At 60.9% G+C, this 20,135-nt stretch overlaps 1 protein-coding gene across 5 annotated transcripts; it reads left to right on the forward strand.

Annotated features, from left to right (window-relative positions):
* Nucleotides 1-133: 133 nt before the first annotated feature.
* On the forward strand, nt 134-19,599 carry ADAMTS10 (ADAM metallopeptidase with thrombospondin type 1 motif 10). 5 transcript variants are annotated; one of them, XM_046685506.1, is made up of 26 exons: nt 134-313; nt 2,540-2,650; nt 3,892-4,077; nt 4,295-4,641; nt 5,001-5,157; nt 6,123-6,340; nt 7,770-7,853; nt 7,948-8,093; nt 8,480-8,523; nt 8,672-8,777; nt 8,864-9,010; nt 9,196-9,337; nt 12,223-12,330; nt 12,754-12,899; nt 12,994-13,057; nt 14,009-14,111; nt 14,378-14,511; nt 14,598-14,721; nt 15,666-15,746; nt 15,832-15,995; nt 16,086-16,212; nt 16,308-16,437; nt 16,799-17,003; nt 17,263-17,439; nt 17,522-17,681; nt 18,843-19,599. In XM_046685506.1, exons 3-26 carry the CDS (start codon nt 3,990-3,992, stop codon nt 18,950-18,952), a joined length of 3,312 nt encoding a protein of 1,103 aa, XP_046541462.1. In that variant the 5' UTR covers nt 134-313; nt 2,540-2,650; nt 3,892-3,989; the 3' UTR covers nt 18,953-19,599. The 5 variants fall into 5 exon arrangements, with proteins under 5 accessions (XP_046541462.1, XP_046541463.1, XP_046541464.1 ...); XM_046685507.1 differs by having other exon boundaries at nt 16,086-16,203; XM_046685508.1 differs by lacking the exon at nt 18,843-19,599 and adding an exon at nt 18,728-18,829.
* Nucleotides 19,600-20,135: the final 536 nt, after the last annotated feature.

Here is a 20,135-nt window from a genome sequence, read left to right on the forward strand (position 1 = left end):
CCCCCTCCTCCCCCATCCTCACGCCCCGTGACGCCCCAGCCCCCGCGCGGGGCGCAGGCCGGGCGGGGCCGCCCGAGAGCCCGGGTCCCTGGCCCGGCTCCAGCCCGCGGCCCAGGCCGGGCGGCGGCGGCGGCGGGCGGGGTTCTGGCGGCGCGCGGTTTGGGGGTTTTTTATAACCCTGGCAGGCGGCTCAGGAAGTGCCTTCCCCGCGCCCCCTCCCCCGGCCACGCCGCCGCGCTCGCTCCCTCCCTTCCTGCGCGCGGGGCGCAGACGGCCCCAGAGCGGACGAGGCCCGGCGGGCGCGCGGCCGCAGGTAGAGGCGCGGGCGGGACGCGGGCTGCGCTGCTCCGGGGGACCCTGGGTCTGTGCGGCGGCCGGGCGTGGCTGGGGGCCGTGGGACGCTGGGCCGGCCGGCCGTGGGGGCTGTGGCGCTGTGCGATGTCCCCAAGAAGCGTGTGCGACCCTGAGTTCATACGAGCGCCTGTTTGGGTTGGTTTGCTGTGTGCCTGTGTGTGCGTCGGGGTGCGTGTGGACATCCACGTACGTGTAACTGCTTCTGTGTCTGCATGTGTGAGTGTCTGGCTGTTTGAGCTTGTGTGATCAGATGGGGTGTTGTGTGTCTGTGTGTGTGTGAGAGCCGATGTGTGTGTACCTCGACTGTGTGTAAATGTCTGAGTGAGTGTGTGCCTATCTCCAGACATCTGTGTATGTGTCTCTGGGAGTGTCTGAGTGGAAGGAGTGTGTAAATGCCTTTGTGTAAGTGTGTCGGAGTTGTGTGTCAAGGTTTTGTGTAACTTTGTGGGTTTGCCCCTGGTCTGGTGTGAGTGAGTAAATGAGTGTGTACGTGTCTGTGCGTGTAGGCCCGGATGTGTGTTTGTGTGTCTGGGTTTGTCTCTGGGTTGCCTATGTATGTGTGGGAATGAGTGTGGAAGAGTGTGTGTGTGTGCACACAGGTCTGGGAAGTGTGTAGCTGTGTATCTCGTGTGTTTGCCTCTGCGTGTGTGAGTGTGTCGGTGCATGCAGTGCAGGGGGCTGCTTTGTGGGTCTGCCGCGTCCGATTGTTGGTCCCCAGCTGCACAGGTGTGGTCGCCCCCAGTGTGTGCGCGTCGCTGTGTGTGTTTGTGTGTCTGGGTGTGAGAGTGGCGCCGCCCACTTCCCCTGAGTTGGTGGCACCGAGGCCACAGCCGTCTGGCTCAGGATGTCTCCAGCCCTTGGGGCTCAGGGCCTTTAATTAGCGGCTGGTTGAGGGGACCCGCTGGCCGCCGGCCCCTCCTCCTGCGGGCCGCGCGGCCTTTGTCTGCTCCGCGATCCGGGCAGGGTCTGCCTGCCGCCGGCCAGCCAGATGTGCTGCGCCCGGAGGAGGCCTCTGCCTGGGCAGCCTCTGCTGTGGCCTCTGCAGGGAGGCCCAGCGGCCTGTACCCCCGGCCAGGCCGGGACGTCTGGGTGTGGAGCTGCGGGTCCCTCCAGGATCCCCGGGATGGGATGGAGCCTCTGTTTCCGGGCTGTTTCCCGGCGGCATTTCCTCCACCAGTGTTGCCACCCTCCCCCACGCTGGCCGCCTCCTCCTGCCTTCTGGGAGGAGGGGCTGAGGGGAATGGCCAGGCTTGGGTACACACACACACACACACACACACAGCCCCACGAGCGCACACACCACCCACAAAGTCACATACATACATATAGCCGCTCACACTCGGTTACACCCACACAGTCGCAGGATAGATCCCCTGCTGGCATCGGGTGCCCCCAGCCAGTCTCAGGCCCTGGAGCCCCCTATCCACTCACAAGCCTCATCTCCCGCCTGGACTCACCAGACATGGCCGTGGTACCCCCAGTGCCCTGGGCAGGTCACACCTCCTAGCTGCCCCCTGGGCTGGGCCTCTGTCCTTGGTGCTCCACCCCCACACACCCCCCCCCCCCCCCCCCCCCCGCCCTGCCCTGACAGACCCCTGTGTGCCCTCCCCCTCCAGACCCCTCTCCCCACCCCAGGTACAGGTGACTCCCCTCCTCCTGCCCCCACCCCCCTGTGCTGGGTCCTTCCACACTGTCCCCCACACCCCACCTGGGCCAGAAGCGCAAGAGGGGCTGTGAGGTTGTTGGGAGGAGGGGCGTGGCCTCAGAGGACAGTGGTGAGGACATTGTGGGGGGGGGGGGTGGTGAAGGAGAAGACACTGCCGCCAGGACCAGAGCCCCAGAGCCACGGCGAGGTGAAGATTCTGCACCAGGCCTGGCTGTCGGAGAAGGAGGAGAGAGACAGGATTGGGGGAGGGGAGTCCAGCCTCATTTGCAATGAGAATGCTGCCACCTTGGCATGGGGTTGGGGGAGGGGGGCTGAAGGCAGGAGGGGGCTCAGGGGGGCCTGACCAGGAGGGGATTAATCCAGAGCTAGCTGAGGATGGAATAGGCAGAGGGAACTTTGAGGCGGGGCTAGGAACAGAGGGACAACATAATCCAAGAGGGGTTCGCCAGGGGCGGGGAGAAGGGCAGGGTTTCCTCAGTGACCCCTGACCTCCTCACTGCTTTCTTCCTCCCTGTCCAGGCTCCGAAGAAGAAGCGACTGAGGCCCAGCGAGGCTCACACACAGTGAGCGGCCACGGGAAAGATCCCCACAGGGGTCCGACACCACGCCACCGACCAAAGCCCGCAAAAGGTAAAAAAAAAAAGAACCCAAGGGATAGATATCAGCCCAGCTGAAGGGAACAACTGGGCCCCAGACTGTCTGGGAGTGAGCTCCCCATCGCTGGAGGGGTCCAAGCCAAAGTGGGGAATGTCAGCTTCTAAGTCTGCTTCTTAGAGAAAACCTGGCTCGGTCCCTTAGGAGCTGAATTGCCCTGTTTGGGGATCGACTCTCAGACTTGGCCAGGCTGCAAAAAAAATAAGACAGTGTGTGATTAAGCGGGAAATTGCACAGAAGAGGAGGAGGAGGAGGAGGAGGAGGGCGGAGACGGGAGTGGGGAGGAGGCTTTGGCACAGGGTGGTGGCCCAAAGTGGTGTCTGTGGCGCGGGCTGGCCTAGGGCAGATGCCGGAGAAACTGAGGCCTCCCCAGTGACCCTGGAGCTTCAAGGAGGAAGAATCTGAAAGGAGAGGTAGTGGGTGTGGGGGCCGGGCTGGAAATGTAGGGTGGAGGAGAGGTCACAGAGACAGAGACCACGATGTGTGGGTTTCCAGCCACTGGCAGGGTGATTATGCTGCCCAGGGCAGAGGAGCCCAAGACAGGGCCCAGGAGGGTCCAGGGGGAGGGGGACCGAGCACTGGCTGCGGGTTTTATCTGGCTTGAAAATTCACACTGGCCACCACAGCCTCAAGTACGTCCCATTCCAGTCTCCTCTTGCTGCCCTCCTGCCCTGGCCGTGCTGGCCTCTGTGGTCCTGGGCCCACAACAAGCTCCTCCCAGCCTCTGGGCCTTTGCTCCTGCTGTTCCCCTGCCTGGTGCACCTCCCCCTGTCTCTTGCCATGACTGGTTTCTTCTTGTCCCTCGCACCTCTGCTTCCGGGCCTCCCCTTCACGTCTTCTCAAGAAGCTGTCACAGTCTGAACTGCTCTCACTCATTCGACTGTTCGTTTACTTGTCTGTCATCTGTCCCCCCGGGAAGACTGAAATGAAATGAAATGGTGTGAAAAGGCTCAATCCAGCAGCTGGCTTATAGTGGGCGCTCACAGAATCAAGGTTCCTGCCTGTCCTAAGAGTGGAGGGAGGATGGGGGCGGGCAGGGGGGCTACTGACTTAAGGAAATGAGTTCAGAATCCTCAAACCGCGAGAAATGCCTTGGGCATCCTCAGGGGTGCGGGTGAGGGGCTTCAGGTCCCCCCGTCAGCCTGGCGAGGGACCTTGGTGTTGGCTATGCTGGGCAGCAGGACCAGGTGCCCCCTGACCCAGCTCCCCGCTCCCAGGAGCCCGGTGATGCTGCCCAGGCTGTGAACGGGAAGGCGGCGCTGTGGGGGCTGCCGGCAGCCAGGGCCGGGGAGAGACATGTGGACACGTGGCCTCTATGGCTTCCGCCTGCCAGATCCTCCGCTGGGCCCTCACCCTGGGGCTGGGCCTCATGTTCGAGGTCACGCACGCCTTCCGGTCTCAAGGTAGCAGTGGGCCAGGGGCGGTAATGGGGAGGGAGCAAGGTGCTGAGGAGGGGTCAGTGGGGCTGGGATGGTGGTGATGGGGGCTGGGGGCGGTCCTGGGGTCAGTGAGGCTGGAGGCTTGCAGCCAGTGACCTGGACCCAGAGGCCAGTGAGACCAGCGAGGACACAGGTGGGTCATTCCCAGGGCCCACCCCAGGCCTCTGACCCTCGCCCACAGATGAGTTCCTGTCCAGTCTGGAGAGCTATGAGATCACCTTCCCCACCCGAGTGGACCACAATGGGGCACTGCTGGCCTTCTCGCCCCCGGCCCCCCGGAGGCAGCGTCGGGGTACTGGGCCCATGGCAGAGTCCCGCCTCTTCTACAAGGTGGCTGCACCCAGCACCCACTTCCTGCTGAACCTGACCCGCAGCCCCCGCCTTCTGGCAGGGCATGTCTCCGTGGAGTACTGGACTCGAGAGGGCCTGGCCTGGCAGAGGGCCGCCCGGGCCCACTGCCTCTACGCTGGCCACCTGCAGGGCCAGGCCAGCAGCTCCCATGTGGCCATCAGCACCTGTGGGGGCCTGGTGAGCAGAGGGTTCTGGGAAGCAGGGGAGAAGCGCCCACAAGTTTAGGAGTTTAACAAAAAAAAAAAAACACTTGTAAATATAAGTCAGAGAGGGAATCATAGTGGAAATTTTTGAAGTATTTTGAGCTATTTAATATTTTCTAGGATGCAGCCAAAGCAGTACTTAGAGGAAAATGTGTAGCCTTACGTAAGGCTGAAAATGAATGAGGTGGACATCCGTCTCAAGAGATTAGAAAAGAAATAACAGCAGAAACCCAGTAAGATAGGAAGAATGAAATCATAAAGAGAGGTAGGGTATCAGGGATCCTAAGAACCAGGACCTGATCTGAACCCTCAGTCTTGCTCTCTATCCCTCAGCATGGCCTGATTGTGGCAGATGAGGAAGAATACTTGATCGAGCCCCTGCAAAGTGGGCACAAGGGGGCCCGGGGCCCAGAGGAGAGTGGCCCCCATGTGGTGTACAAACGTTCCTCCCTGCGTCACCCCCACCTGGACACAGCCTGTGGAGTGAGAGGTATATCTGTCTGTCTGGGGATGGACACAGGGGCTACACGGCTTTGCCTCAAGGCAGAGGTAGGCAGCAGTGTCTCTCCAGCCAGGTCAGCAGGCAGCTACGTGCGGAGAGGAATGGCACACAGTCAGACAGCAGGGCAGTAAGGTGGTGGAAGGGCCCATCCATCATTGCCATAGTCCGATGGTCCAACAGTGAGCGAGACAGGCAGCTGGACAGCCAGACAGATGCTCAGGTGTAAAACCATCCCTCTCCAGGATTACCGTCTGATTGGACAGTTACACAGCAGGGTGGTTGTAGCAGACACTCACGCAGTTGCACAGTGAGAACACCAGACAGAAGAAGATCTCGCCCACCATTCAGAACCTGTTGCAGGAAGACAGCTGTGTGATCGTACATTTAGGAGGTGGGAGAGTCAGAAAGCTAGACAACAGCAAAATATTTACCAGCACGGTCACAGCTGGAAAATCGGATCGCTGGGCGGTGGCAATGCGGAACACCGAGTGACATAATCCGGGAGTCTGAGAGTAGGACGCAATGGCAGACATACAACCGCAGTCAGTTGTACAGGCAGAAAAGTGGATGGCGTCCCAGTTGGGTGGTCAGTGGGATGGTCAAGGTGGTAAGACACACAAGTGGGTAGTGCATTGGTTAGAAAGTGGCACAGTCGGAGGCCAAGAAGTTGCACAACACACGGTTCCAGCAGTGAGGCAGGCTGCCACACCCATACGTGTCAGGAGGTTGTGCAGTTTTGCTGATGGTCGTGGGACGCTAGGCAACTGTTCAACCAACCGGTTTGGCGATGGAGCAGCCATGTCATTGTAGAACCAGACGTCTGGGTAATGGAACATCCATAGAACCAGGATACCCAGGAGCAAAAGAACGAGCGTTTGACAGCCAGATAGACCCTCAGACAGGAATTGGCCAATAAATGCAAGCAGCGGGATGACCAGAAATTGTCCACCCAGACGAGAAACCGTGGAAGGGGCGGCCGTGGTGGCTGCGCACCCTGAAGCCGCCGCCCGCCAGGCCCCTGGGCAATGAGACAGAGCGCGGCCAGCCAGGCCTGAAGCGCTCAGTCAGCCGAGAGCGCTACGTGGAGACCCTGGTGGTGGCTGACAAGATGATGGTAGCCTACCATGGGCGCCGAGACGTGGAGCAGTACGTGCTGGCCATCATGAACATTGTAAGTGCCTCCCCCTCCCTGGGCAGGGAGCCCTGAGAACCCAGAGCCAGCCTCCAGATGTCAGGAAAGCAGATGTCACCATCCCACCCCCAGTCCCTGACCTGAGGCCAGAGAAACAGAAGGGAGCCGGGACAGGGTGAGAAAGGAGGGCTGTCCGTGATGAGGAATGAGAAGTAGCCTGGCACAGTGGCTAGGAGCATCTGCCCCTTTTTAGCTGTGCGCCCTTGGGCAGGTTACTCCACCTCTCTGCCTTGGTCGACCCATCTGTAAAATGGGTATAATAGGGCAAAGGTGGACATAGTGAATTGATAAAGCACTTAGACAGTGCATGGCTCAGGGTAGGTGCCACGTAATTGTTTGCTGTTGAAAAATAAACCCGCGGCTTGCAGGTACTTGTTGAGGTTAGCAGTACGCACATGGGCACACATCGGGATTCATGCAGAGTTCTCGCTCAAGCACCTGCCTATAAATTCATGCAGGCTGACCACACTGACCCACACTCACGTATACTCAATGGCCACGCTAGGTCCTGATCAAGACTCTGGACCTCTCCGAGCCTCGGTTTCCACCTCTGTAAGATGGGGTTATAATAGTAGCTACTGCAGAGGGCAAGACTCGGTGGGAGGGAAGCCAGATAGAGCACCTGGCTTGATGAGGGGCGCCCTTGTTTCACTGAAGCAAAAAGGGAAGAGAAAAAGTCTAGCAGACAGACAGATGGCCCAGTATGTTGACATAACATCGGCTCTGATACCACCATGTTCTGGCCCGGCCCTGCCTCCCTCCGCTGGGCTTTGAAAGAGTCCTACAACCTGCCTGGGTTTCTAGAGATTTCCGCATAGGTCAGTGATGGTCCAGGACTCCAAGATCATTGTACGGAGTGGCCTCCATCATCTGTGCCCACTCACCCTTGGGCCACTTCCTCCTCCCCTCAGACCACTGTCTCCAGAGCTTCCTGCCCCCACGGTTTGACCTTCCTGTGGTGGCCAAATTGGTACCTTCAGACAGCCATGGAGTGAGGCCAGATGCACACATCCCTCAGGCCACCTCTGGGCAGAGGCAGCGGGGGTGGGATGATGAGCAGAGAGGGATGGAGGACAAGTAGACAAGCCGAACGGGCGTGGTTCAGAAAGAAATGTACTGGTAAGCAACCAGAGCTTTGCAGCCAGGCTTACGGGACTTGAATCCCACTTATGGCACCTCCAAGCTCCGTGTCCTCAGCTCTCTGTGCATCTCTGTGCACCAGTTTGCCCATCTGTAAAAGGGGAGTGATAATAGTACCTACTCATGCAAAGATGTACACAGTAGGCTTAGTGTGAGTCCTGGCACACAGTAGGCGGTGATGAAAACAAGCTATTGTCATTATTTTGGTTTTCGTTTTCTGTCCTGGGCCCCTCTTAAGACTCGGTCTCTCTTGTTTCTTGGAGGTCAGGTTGCCAAACTTTTCCAGGACTCAAGTCTGGGCAACATCGTTAATATCCTAGTGACACGCCTCATCCTGCTCACAGAGGACCAGGTGCGGGGGCCCCGCTCCTCCCCCTGCACACCCGTGCTGCCTGCCCTCCCCATGGGGGGCCGGCACCCATGCACCTCACTCTCCCCGTCCTCAGCCCACCTTGGAGATCACCCACCATGCCGGGAAGTCCCTGGACAGCTTCTGTAAGTGGCAGAAATCCATCGTGAACCGCAGCGGCCATGGCAACGCCATTCCAGAGAACGGCGTGGCCAACCATGATACAGCGGTGCTCATCACGCGGTGAGGGGTGGGCGGGGGAACATGGGGTCCAGGGGACCATCCGGGTCCAAGCAGGGGATCACTTCTGCTGGGAGATGCAAGATGCTAGAACTATTCAGTCGCCCCCTTGGGTTGCAGGGATAGGGAGGGGCTACTGGGAACTGGAGAATATGGGGAGGCAAGTGTTGGCCCTTTGGGCACGGACGCACTCATTCACTCACTCTTACCTTCATTCAGTCAGTCCGTCACTCATGCACCCAGGCCAGCTGGGAGCAGAGCATGAGGCTCAGGTGAGAGGCAGACAGCGCCTCCCAGGCAGAGCTCAGCCCCCAGAGATGGGCACGGTGGCATCCGCAGGGCTGAGGGAGGCAGCCCAGCCCCCTCACTGTCCCCCTCTCCTTCCACAGCTATGACATCTGCATCTACAAGAACAAACCTTGTGGCACACTAGGTACCCGCACCCTGGAGGTTTCAGGCACCTGTGAAGGCAGTGGGCTGGGTGACCCTGGCCCTGGTGGTGGGGGAGACCTGGCAGGGTGGACAGGGACAGCCGGCACAGCCCTGAGCCCCCAGCCCCACCCCACGTGCCCGTTTCCCAGGCTTGGCCCCCGTGGGCGGGATGTGCGAGCGGGAGAGAAGTTGCAGCATCAACGAGGACATTGGCCTGGCCACCGCATTCACCATCGCCCATGAGATCGGACACACGTGAGGCCAGGGGCACAGGACGGGGAGGACGGGAGGGGCTGAGCAGGTCCCCTGGCACCCGGCAGAGCCGACACCGTCTTCCCCAGGTTTGGCATGAACCACGACGGCGTGGGGAACAGCTGCGGGGCCCGTGGCCAGGACCCGGCGAAGCTCATGGCCGCCCACATCACCATGAAGACCAACCCGTTCGTGTGGTCATCCTGCAGCCGCGACTACATCACCAGCTTTCTGGAGTGAGGATGTCCCCGCCTGACCTGTCCACTCATTTTGGGGGTGGGGGCCTCTGGAAATCGGAACTGCCTCTGAGAAGGGCCCCATCACCTACAGGGCTGCTCCCCCGGAGCTCCCACCCAGCTGGGACCCCTGAGCTCTTGGCCTGCAGCCCCCCAGCCTGACAGCTGCTTTCTTCTCACCACAGCTCAGGCCTGGGGCTCTGCCTGAACAACCGGCCCCCCAGACAGGACTTCGTGTACCCAACGGTGGCGCCCGGCCAGGCCTACGACGCCGACGAGCAGTGCCGCTTCCAGCATGGAGTCAAATCGCGTCAGTGTAAATACGGGGTAGAGAGAGACTTCCTGCTTTCCTTCCTGGGAGGGGAGGGGGCCGCGACCACCGGGGGCTGGTCACAGGGAGTGGGAAACTCCACATGGGCACCCCATCCCCCCCCGGGGCAGTGGCAGTGGGAGAGCCAGGAAGGGGGTTGAGCCCCCGTGGGGGCTGGCGGAACAGAAGTGCATGGGGTCAATGTCACAAGCAACCAGACAGTGATTGGGAACAAGAACGGGGTCTCCCGGGTCACCGCTCCGACTTGGGGCTGGGCTGGGCACAGCCTGCGAGGCCACCTTTTGCTGTCCCAAGACCCCTTCCTGGGCCAGACATCCAGACTTGGTGGAAATAGTTTCCCTGAGAATGAACCATTTTCCCCACTTGGCAGAAAAACGGGACAGAGCCTTCCAGGGGTGCCCTGTCTTCACTCCTTGCATCCCCCACAGACTGGTTCACGAGCTCTCCTGGCCCCAATCCTTAGCTGGACGAGCTGTGAGCCTCCTGACCCCTCCCCACTCCTTCCAGAGATTTAAACTCGGCTCGCAAAGCCCCATCCATGCATAGAGAAGTGAACTGGGGTCCTCCGTCCAGAGCTGGAAGCCTGCTGGCTCCCTGCTTCAGAGCCACCAGCGGCCACTGGCTCAGCTGGGGTCTGCACCTCCACTGCCTGCCTCCCCCAGTGCCCTAAACACACTCCCCACCTCCTCACAGCCTCAGCTCTAGTAGCCCAGACCTGGTCCGATCCTCCACGCCCTCAAGACTCAAAAGGTCAGAGTTGGGACGATCATGTGCGAGCTAATGCCAAGTTAACTCAAAACAGAGAGCAGGCAGCTGTTAAAATGCCCTCACCTCATTCCATTGCAAGACAAGGAGACAAACCCTGGATCGGCTTATATTTAATTGACATCCCACTCTTACCCCCCTTACCCTAACTTGGCTGGTAACCACAGTGCCCTCTAACAAATTTCTAAAGAATTCTGAAGCTACCCTTGAACAACCGGTGTGCCCCAGGTATCCTAACAATGATGACGATGGCCGACATTTACTGAACACTCACTACGTGCTAAGTACGTGACATGTATCATCTCATTTAAACACCCGACAAGCCTATTCTCCCCACGTTACAGATGAAAGGACTGAGGCATGAGGAGCGTACCTTGCCCAAAGTCACGATTTGAGAACATGGCAGAGCTGGGATTAGAATCCAGATCTTTCTCGGACTCCACATTTTATGGAATAAAGGGGTGGGGGAAGGGTCAGAATGTCAAGCATGGACCAGTGCTGGATGTATGTTGAATTGATTCTTCCTTTTATTTCTCCAAGGAACATCTTCCCGGCCCTCCTGGCAAAGGGGGGGATTATTGACTACATGTCAATCGGTCAATATGTGTAAGGAGCTGGCCCTAGTTCCTGGTCCAGAGATAGCTGTGGTCCTTTTTCCTCAAGAACAGGGCATTTATGCATGCCCTTAAATATCTACTCCGTCATGCCTCTCGCTTTGTATGGAGGCAAGGCCCATCTTGTAGATGAGGACACTGAGATCCAGAGAGAGGAAATGTGTTGCAAGTCAGTGGAAGAGCTCAAGGCTCCCAGAGTGGCCAGAACTCATTCACATGCATCACAGTGCCTCCTCGGGGAGGGGAGGAAAAGCAGGGCTGGAAGAGGCAGCTCTTTGAAGAGGTGTCAGAAGTGGGATCCGGCCGGTGATATTTTTATAAATGGCCAGGAGGACACAAGCCAAGGGAAGCCAGAAAATCTGGCTGAGCTTTTAGCTGAGAAGTGTCCTCTGAAGGGGCAGAGGGCAGGGACTCTGGAAGACATCTGAGGGAGCTGATGTGAGAACAACCCTCCCAGTTTCTCATGTGTATGCAGGTGTTTCTCAAAGGCTGACTCAGGAGAAGTCCCTTCCTATGGCCGTTGATGGGTCCAATCCCAAATCTTCAAAACTTGGAAGGATTAGGTTCAAAGAGGAGATGACACGCGATTTTATGAAAAGGGGACAGAAGGATCTCCATTTCTCAGAGGGAACACCCTGGGGCTCCAGGGCCAGATTTGGCCACACGTGAACCCCATGGGGCTTGTTCAGGGATATTAACCTGAACTTAAAGGGTCAGGTTGACTCCCTAGGACTGGCCCAGCTTCCTGCCATGGACAGGACTTGTTCCCAGGGCCTGGGCCAGCCCAAGCTGTCTTCAGACAGGAAGAAAGTGGGCTGACATTTCACTGGGGGAAGTAAAGAAACGTCCCACACGGACCCAGCCTGGCCTTGTCCCCTCCCAACCTTCCATCAACTAAAAGCTTTGGGAGTTTCCCCAGCTTAGGTGGGGGGGGAACAAGGAAATCACCAGCTGGAAAAAATTAAACATGAAGGCTTTAACCTGAGCCATCTTCCAGGCCCGACTTTTCAGAACCGCTGCTCCAACGCGGGCTGCTTTGCCCATCCTAAAAAGAACTCCAGAATCCTTCGTCTTCAGGCCTCAGCAGGTCTCAAGTTTCCTTCTAGAAACTCAGGAGGCCCGAGGGGCAGAACCGCAGAAGGATTAGATCACAGACTGTGTGATCAAAGGTCTGGGTTAGAATCCTGGCTGCCCCATAGTAGCTGTGTGACCTCTAGCTAGTGACCTTATCCCTCTGAGCCTTTGCTTTCTCTCGATAAAATAGGGATAATGCCTAAGAGAGGTTATGGCACACGTAGGTGGGCAGCCTAGAAGCAGAGGAGAGGTCCCAGGGCATGCCCAGCAAGGGGAACCAAGAAGAGTCATTTGAGACCCAGAAAAGGCGTGCTGGGGCCCCACTGCCAAGCCGGCAGTGAGCAGGTCGCCTGGGTTCTCCGGAGCCGGGAGGGCTGCCCGAGGGAGGAGGGAGGAGGGCGAGCCTGAGCGGGCGCCTCGGCCCGCAGGAGGTCTGCAGCGAGCTGTGGTGTCTGAGCAAGAGCAACCGGTGCATCACCAACAGCATCCCGGCCGCCGAGGGCACGCTGTGCCAGACACACACCATCGACAAGGGGGTGAGCGCCGGCCAGGCCCGCAGCTGGGCCCCGCCCCCTGCCCTTGAGCCACGCCCACCCGTGCTGCCTCGCGCTCTCCGGGCGGTTCTGGCCACGCCTCCTGCCCGCAGGCCCCGCCCCCTGTGTCTCGCTGGGCTGAGGCCACACCCCCTCCCCGTCTCAAGCCACGCCCCGCACGCTTGTCCTCGCGCTGGCTTCACCCTTGTTCGTGACCCTATGCTTAAGCCACGCCCCTTCTTAGGAGGCATCTCGCTCCCTGGCCACGCCTCTATGTTACTTGACTGCATCCCAGGCCTCAGACCCCACCTCCTTCCGCCTCATCCCAAGGGGGCTGAAACCTCCAGCTGGGGGAGGTAGAGGGGGCCAGGAAGGGGCGCTTCGAGTCCGCGGAGCCTGACTCACCCCTCCCCATCCTCCCCGCAGTGGTGTTATAAGCGGGTGTGCGTCCCCTTCGGGTCGCGGCCCGAGGGCGTGGATGGGGCCTGGGGCCCGTGGACCCCGTGGGGCGACTGCAGCCGGACGTGCGGCGGTGGCGTGTCCTCTTCCAGCCGTCACTGTGACAGTCCCAGGTCAGCCCTCAGGACTCCCTGCAAGGAGAGTGGAGCGGCCCCGGCCCCCTGTTCCTCCTGCCCCATCTCTCTCCTGTGCTCCCACCCCCTCCAGGCCAACCATCGGGGGCAAGTACTGCCTGGGCGAAAGGCGGCGGCACCGCTCCTGCAACACTGATGTGAGTTCCCCCAGGACCCCGAGCCGGTACCCTCGGCCCCTCCTGTCCTCGGAAGAGAGGCGCACCACCACCGAGCCTGCGCCGGATCTCAGGAATCTGCAGCGGCCACCGCCTCCCCTCCCTGCCCTCCCTACGCCTCCCCACCCCCACCTGCCGCTGGGCCCCGGGTCCCGCCTCCTCCCTCTCGCCCCCCCCCCACCCCGGGACCTGGCTCCCTCCCTTTCTGCAGATGTCTCCCACCTGGAAATAATTGCTTGACCCCCACAACCCCCTCCAGCTATAGGGCACCCCGCCCCCTCCCTTCACAGCCCAATTTCCCCAAGGAGCCCCGCTCCCTGCCACCAGACCCAGTGGCCACGTTTTTGTCCTCCGCCTGTGACCACCGCCTCCTGTCCAAAACTCCCGCCTCGCCTGCATCACCAGCCTCTCTCAGGCTGCGCCTTCTGTTCCTCTTCTCAGCTTCTTTGCTGCTCCTTTTTGAAATGTTGGGGTTCCCCACGGCGGAGTCCTGGGTGTAAACGGGTCTTATAAGCACGAGAGGCTACTGCAGTGGGGGGTGCTCAGAGAAGGGGGAGGACTCCTGAGCCCCCATCTGGGGGGGGCTCCTGCCTCCCAGGGTCCACATGCCCCTCGCACAGTGGACCTCGCTCCTTTCTAGGCCCTCTCTCTCAAAAAGGGCCCCACGGTCTGAGACCAGAAACCCAGGCACCATCCCCAGCATGCCCTAGTCCCGTCTCACATGCACCTGTCCTCCGGCCCTCTGCCTGGATGTAGGTCTGGCCACCGTCCAGTCTCATCTGGACGTTCACAGCCTCCTCCCTGGCCTCCTGCCTCCAGCCTCACTCCTCCAACCCACCCCTATTCTGATAATTTGTTCTTCACCTTGGGCCTCTGCCCCAACTCCTTCCTTCCAACCCTGATCTCCCCCCATCTCCCCTCCGGTACCCCCAGGACTGTCCCCCAGGCTCCCAGGACTTCAGGGAAATGCAATGCTCCGAATTTGACAGCGTCCCGTTCCGTGGAAAATTCTACACGTGGAAGACGTACCGAGGAGGTGAGTGGGGGACTCAGGAGGCTGGGGGACAGTGGAGTGCAGCAGGTGGATACAGCATGGTGGGGTCGACCCTGAGCCCTCCCCTCACCCAAGGAGCCGGAGTGCCCGGATACGGCTCAACGGTGCCTTGACCCGACGCTGGGAACTCCCACTCCCTCTGCCCAACCTGCCCATCCTTCTTGGGTCTGGGGGTCGGTCCTTCTGGGCCTCGAACAGGGAGTCCCAGGGCAGCCTGGCCCTCGCTCTGATGGGGCCGGGCCCCCCAGGGGGCGTGAAGGCCTGCTCCCTCACGTGCCTGGCCGAAGGCTTCAACTTCTACACTGAGAGGGCAGCGGCGGTGGTGGATGGAACGCCCTGCCGCCCGGACACGGTGGACATTTGCGTCAGCGGCGAGTGCAAGGTAGAGGGGACCCCCAGAGAGAGGGAAGGGCGTGGGGGACGGGGCGAGGGCCTCACTCACACCCCCACCCCCACTGCTCTCCCCAGCACGTGGGCTGCGACCGGGTCCTGGGCTCCGACGTGCGCGAGGACAAGTGCCGGGTGTGCGGGGGCGACGGCAGTGCGTGCGAAACCATCGAGGGGGTCTTCAGCGCAGCCCTGCCTGGGGCCGGTGAGGGACCCCGCTTCCCTCGCTCACACCCCACTTGGTATTTGGGGGCGGGGCTGACCCCAGCCCAGTAGCCAGGATCAGCATCTCCTCAGACTCAGGGACACAGTGGGATGTCCGGGATCCCCAGAAAAAGTTCCAGGGGGGACCGCAGCCATGCCCCAGCCATGCCCCAGATCAGGGTCAGGGACTGGCTTGGGCTCTGGTGCCTAAACCTAAGCACCTAAATCTCTCCCCTCCCCCACCCTGGGGGTCTCAAGCGGGTCTGGGGGGTGGGAGGGACAGTCTCCAAGGCCTGTGAGCCAAGGGGGCTGAGGAATTATCTGTGCTAGTGGAAAAGGCTTACCAGGAGAGGGGACATCTGAGCCCTTCCCAGCCTTGGGCTGAGGGAGCGAGACCCCCAGGGAGTGGGGGATGGGAAGGTGGGCTCATGGGACCAACACACAGTGAGGCCCAAGTGTGGGGTTCAGGGGGCAAGCAGATAAACCAGGGCTCATGGGGGGCACAGGTGGACAGGGACTAAGCAGTGGAGCCCACTGCCGCCTAACTCTGACTGCTGAAGCCACCATGTCACCCTGTGTGGGTCAGGGCCTCCATGGTCCTCCCTTCCCTCTGCCCAGGCCCAGCCCTGCTGCTTGTTGGGGGTTGGGGGCCGGTCAGCCCATTTTCGTGGTTAGACAGACAGGAAAGTTCGGGTTCGAATCCCAGCCCAGCCACTTCCTAGCTGGTTGAGTTGCTTGGCCTCTCTGAGCCTCAGTTTTGTCATCTGTAAAATGGGCATGACGACACATCTGCATCACAGGGCCATAGCTGGGGATGCAGTGGGATGTCCTTGTAAGCACTTAGGGCCGTAATGGTTAGCCGCTGTCGTCAGGGACCAGGGATAGGGGAGGCAGGGGAGTGTGGGGGACGGGCCGAGTGGGCACCATCTGAGCTCCGCTGTCCAGGGTACGAGGAAGTCGTCTGGATCCCCAAAGGCTCCGTCCACATTTTCATCCAGGACCTGAACCTCTCCGTCAGTCACCTGGGTGAGCCGGAGGTGGGGGGATGGGGACGAGGGTTCAGCAGGGGTGTCAGTGTGGCTGGAGTTCTGACCTCTGTCCTGTCCCCCAGCCCTGAAGGGGGACCAGGAGTCCTTGCTGCTGGAGGGGCTGCCCGGGACCCCCCAACCCCACCGCCTGCCCCTGGCTGGGACCACCTTTCAGCTGCGACAGGGGCCAAATAACACGCAGAGCTTAGAAGCCCTGGGACCCATTAATGCATCTCTCATCGTCATGGTAACGGCAGGGCTGGGAGCAAGGGGCGGGAGAAGGTTGGCATCCTTTTGGGGATTCGAGCTTGACTTCCCTTTGATGATCCCCCCCCAGGTACTGGCCCGGACAGAGCTGCCTGCCCTCCGCTACCGCTTCAACGCGCCCATCGCCCGCGACGCGCTGCCCCCCTACTCCTGGCACTATGCGCCCTGGACCAAGTGCTCAGCCCAGTGTGCGGGCGGTGAGGCCCGGGGGAACCGGAGGGGGGCAGGCACTGGTCACCCGGCTGACCTTCTGGGCTGGGCAGGGCTGAGCGGGCCTCTTGCCCGCCCCCAGGCAGCCAGGTGCAGGCCGTGGAGTGTCGCAATCAGCTGGACAGCTCGGCCGTGGCCCCCCACCACTGCAGCGCCCACAGCAAGCTGCCCAAGAGACAGCGAGCCTGTAACACAGAGCCCTGCCCTCCCGAGTGAGTACCCGCCGGGGTGCAGGGTCCGGGGGACAAGGGCAGAAGTGGCCAGGTGGCTGAGATCAGAGGAGTGAGTGCTCCCAGAATTGGGGTGACAGTGCTCCCCGAGGTGGGGCCAGGGCTCTCCTGGAGTCAGAGTCAGAACAATGATGCTCCCTAGTCAAGTCCAGGTGGTCACCTCGCCCTGGCGTGGATACAGAGTAATGATGTCCCGAGTTGGGGGTTCAGGGTGCTCCCCACAGGAGCACCCATCGTCCCCGCGCCGGTTTCCCTAATGATCCTGGATGTTGGGGAGGTGGAGGATACGCGAGTGCCCCAGGGTCAGCGTGCGTGCTCTCAGACCCCCGCCCCCATCCCACAGCTGGGCTGTAGGGAACTGGACGCGCTGCAGCCGCAGCTGTGATGCGGGCGTGCGCAGCCGCTCGGTCGTGTGCCAGCGCCGCGTGTCGGCCGCCGAGGAGAAGGCGCTGGACGACAGCGCGTGCCCGCAGCCGCGCCCGCCGGTCCTGGAGGCCTGCCACGGCCCCGCCTGCCCGCCCGAGTGGGCCGCCCTCGACTGGTCGGAGGTCAGCGGCCCTTTCCCTCACGTGCCCAACCCACTCCCTCTGCGCCTCCCGACAGGGGCTGGGGTGCCCGTGTCGGGTGCCCGCTGAGGCGCCTCTCCGCCGTCACGAGCCCCTCCCGCTAGCCTTAGTGGACCACGCTCCGCTGGCCCGAGGTCAGCTCGCCCCTCTTCACTTCCCACTGGACCAGCATCCTCCACACTCCCTGTGCGTGCGGGGACAGGGGCGCCCCCTGAGCGTGAACCGCCTCCTCCAACCACAGTGCACCCCCAGCTGCGGGCCGGGCCTCCGCCACCGCGTGGTCCTTTGCAAGAGCGCAGACCACCGCGCCACGCTGCCCCCCGCGCACTGCTCGCCCGCAGCCAAGCCTCCGGCCACCATGCGCTGCAACTTGCGCCGCTGCCCGCCGGCTCGCTGGGTGGCGGGCGATTGGGGCGAGGTAGGTGGGCGCGCCCTGGGGGGCGAGGGCGGGGGTTGGGGGAGGGGCGGCCCTGCGGCTACTCAGCGGCCGCTCCCCACAGTGCTCCGCGCCCTGCGGCGTCGGGCAGCAGCAGCGCGTCGTGCGCTGCTCCAGCCACACCGGCCAGCCGTCGCGCGAGTGCGCCGAGGCGCTGCGGCCACCCACCACGCAGCAATGTGAGGCCAAGTGCGACAGCGCGCCCCCTGGGGACGGTCCCGAAGGTACGTGGGGTGGGAGGGCACGGAGCACCAGGAGGGCCCTGTCTGGAGGAAGCCACAGGAGAGCGTGGGAGTCCTGACCATTGACCCCAGACCTTCTCCAACTACCAAAATGCCCTTCTCTGTCTCCTCCAAGCCATGTTTCACCATCCCCTCCCTGCAAACATTTATTAAGTGCCACTGTATACCGAAAGCATTTTAGTTACCTGATCCTTCTGCGTGCCCAAACTTGAGTCATTCTCCCAACCACCTCCATCACCTTCGCCCTGTTTACCTCCACCTATAGCATTATTCGCCTAATATTTTTTCTTTAAATCAGAGTTTCTCAACCTCAGGCACAATTGACATTTTGGGCCACGTGATTCTGTGTCGTGGGAGCTGCCCTGTGCCTCGGAGGATGTCGACCAGCATCCCTTGGCCTCCACCCTCTGGATGCCAGAGCATGCCTCCCCCATGTGGTGACAAGCAAAATGTCTCCAGACATGGCCAAATGTCCCCTGGGAGGCAAAATCGCATCCCCTTGAGAAACACTGATTTAAACATACCCTTTTTTCCTACCTAAGTCAATTTTTTTTCATAGAGAGCAAGGGATTACTTCCTCCAGGCATTGGAACCAAACTGCCTTCACTTCCCACTTCTGTGCCTTCCTTTCCTCATCTGTCAAGGGTGGTAAATAACATGGTCACTTGAGGGGATGCCACATTAGGGAGATGGAATAAGATAATCCACAGGAAGCTCCAGGCCCGGTCATACACCGCTGGCCACTAGGTGGGAGCCCACGTCCTGGTCGTGAACAGATTGTCAGTTACCATGAACACGAAATACACAAATACCCTGAAAAGGAGGGACCAGAGCTCAAGGTCCTCAGTCTATGACAAAGGGAAATGAGCAAGGGTTACAGCCCCAAACAAATCTAAAGGATCGTTGAATAAGAATATTTTTCTTGGGATTTAATACTGTGTCTGAGCCCCCAGACCCTGAGTTCCCTCTCTCTCAAAATCCTCAAACAGCCTGATGACATAGTTACTACGATAAGCCCCCTTTGACAGGTGAGGAAACCGAGGCACAGAGAAGCTAGGAAGTGCTGTGCAGGCAGAGACTCGCCTCTGCAGGGGAGGGACGCTGACACCTGATCCCCCCACCCCCTTCTCCCGCCCCCTCCAGAGTGCAAGGATGTGAACAAGGTCGCCTACTGCCCCCTGGTGCTCAAATTTCAGTTCTGCAGCCGAGCCTACTTCCGCCAGATGTGCTGCAAAACCTGCCAGGGCCGCTAGGGGGCGCGCGGCCCCCGGAGCCACAGCTGGGCGCCGGCTGGGGGCGGGGAGGGGGGGGTCCCCCGGCCTGAAGGAGCCCGAGGGGGTGGGGGCTGGGAGGGGAGGGTGAGACGAAGCCGGAAGTTATTTATTGGGAACCCCTGCAGGGCCTCTGGCCACCCCCAGGGCCCCTCCTCTGCCCCTCTCCCAGTTCATAATGAGACCCCCTCCAGGGTGGGTTTAAGGAGTCCACAACCGTTCGCCTTAGCGCCCTTTTCACCCATCCCTAGGGAGCCCCCGACACGCCCCCCCACCTTTGATCGGAATATGTACTGTGAAGAGTGGGGGTGGGGAGGGGGTCAGTCGGTGCCCTGCCCCCCGCCCTAGCACTGCCCTATCCCTCCACTCTGAGCTGGGGGGGGGGGCGTTGGGGGGGTCTATGTCCGTTATGGGGGAGGGGGTTAGCACCAGCTCCCTGCCACCCTCCCCCTGAGCAGACCAGCTACAGAGGTGAGGCAGAGCTGGGAAGATCCACCCCACCCTCTGCCCTGCCTGCCCCAGGGGCACCCCAACATCCAGGCCGTCCTCATCATGGTGCTACAGGCCCTGCCCTGGGGCCCACATCCCTCGCCAGGAAGCCCTCCATCAATAAAGTCCTGTCTTGTGTAGATTTCTGCGCAGGGGTGTACGTGTCAGTGCGTCTGGTCACTTTCGGCCCCTGCCCCGGCCTGGACGTGGCCACAGCCCCTCACAGATCGTCCCTAGCAGCCCGAAGGGGGGTTTTACCAACACAGACTAGAGCCCAGTGATTTTAGGATAAATATACAGCTTCTCACGGAGGCTCTTGAAGCCACAGGGTCTGGCAGCCGCTGTCGTGGCCACCACACTCCCCATCACTGCGGCCGCTCTGGCCGGACTGGCTTCTTGGAAGTTCCTCGCTGTCCCCGCCATCTTCCCATCTTGGGGTCTTGGCTAGAGCAGTTTCCTCTGCCAGTGTACCCTCCCCTCCCCGCTTCACCTGGTTAACTGCAACTCATCCTGCAGTCTCAGCACAAACGTCACCTCCTCCCAGAAGCCTCCCGGATGCCCCCAACAAGGCCAGGGGTCCTCCCGCCTGCTTATTCACTCAGTGCCTGGAGGCATTGCTGAGGCTTGCACGCACCAGGCCAGCCGAGGGAGCAAGCGTGCCCAAATTCAGGGAGAA

The sequence above is a fragment of the Equus quagga genome, chromosome 14, assembly GCF_021613505.1.
Source record: "Equus quagga isolate Etosha38 chromosome 14, UCLA_HA_Equagga_1.0, whole genome shotgun sequence".
Classification (NCBI taxonomy): Eukaryota; Metazoa; Chordata; class Mammalia; order Perissodactyla; family Equidae; genus Equus; species Equus quagga.

What these genes read in the sequence shown, in the direction of transcription:
- ADAMTS10 (XM_046685506.1), top strand. Translation starts at nt 3,990, where the DNA reads ATGGCTTCCGCCTGCCAGATCCTCCGCTGGGCCCTCACCCTGGGGCTG. An exon ending in TCAGCACCTGTGGGGGCCTG is followed by an intron (nt 4,642 to 5,000) that starts GTGAGCAGAGGG and finishes TCTATCCCTCAG; the next exon opens with CATGGCCTGATTGTGGCAGA. An exon ending in TCCTGCTCACAGAGGACCAG is followed by an intron (nt 7,854 to 7,947) that starts GTGCGGGGGCCC and finishes CCCCGTCCTCAG; the next exon opens with CCCACCTTGGAGATCACCCA.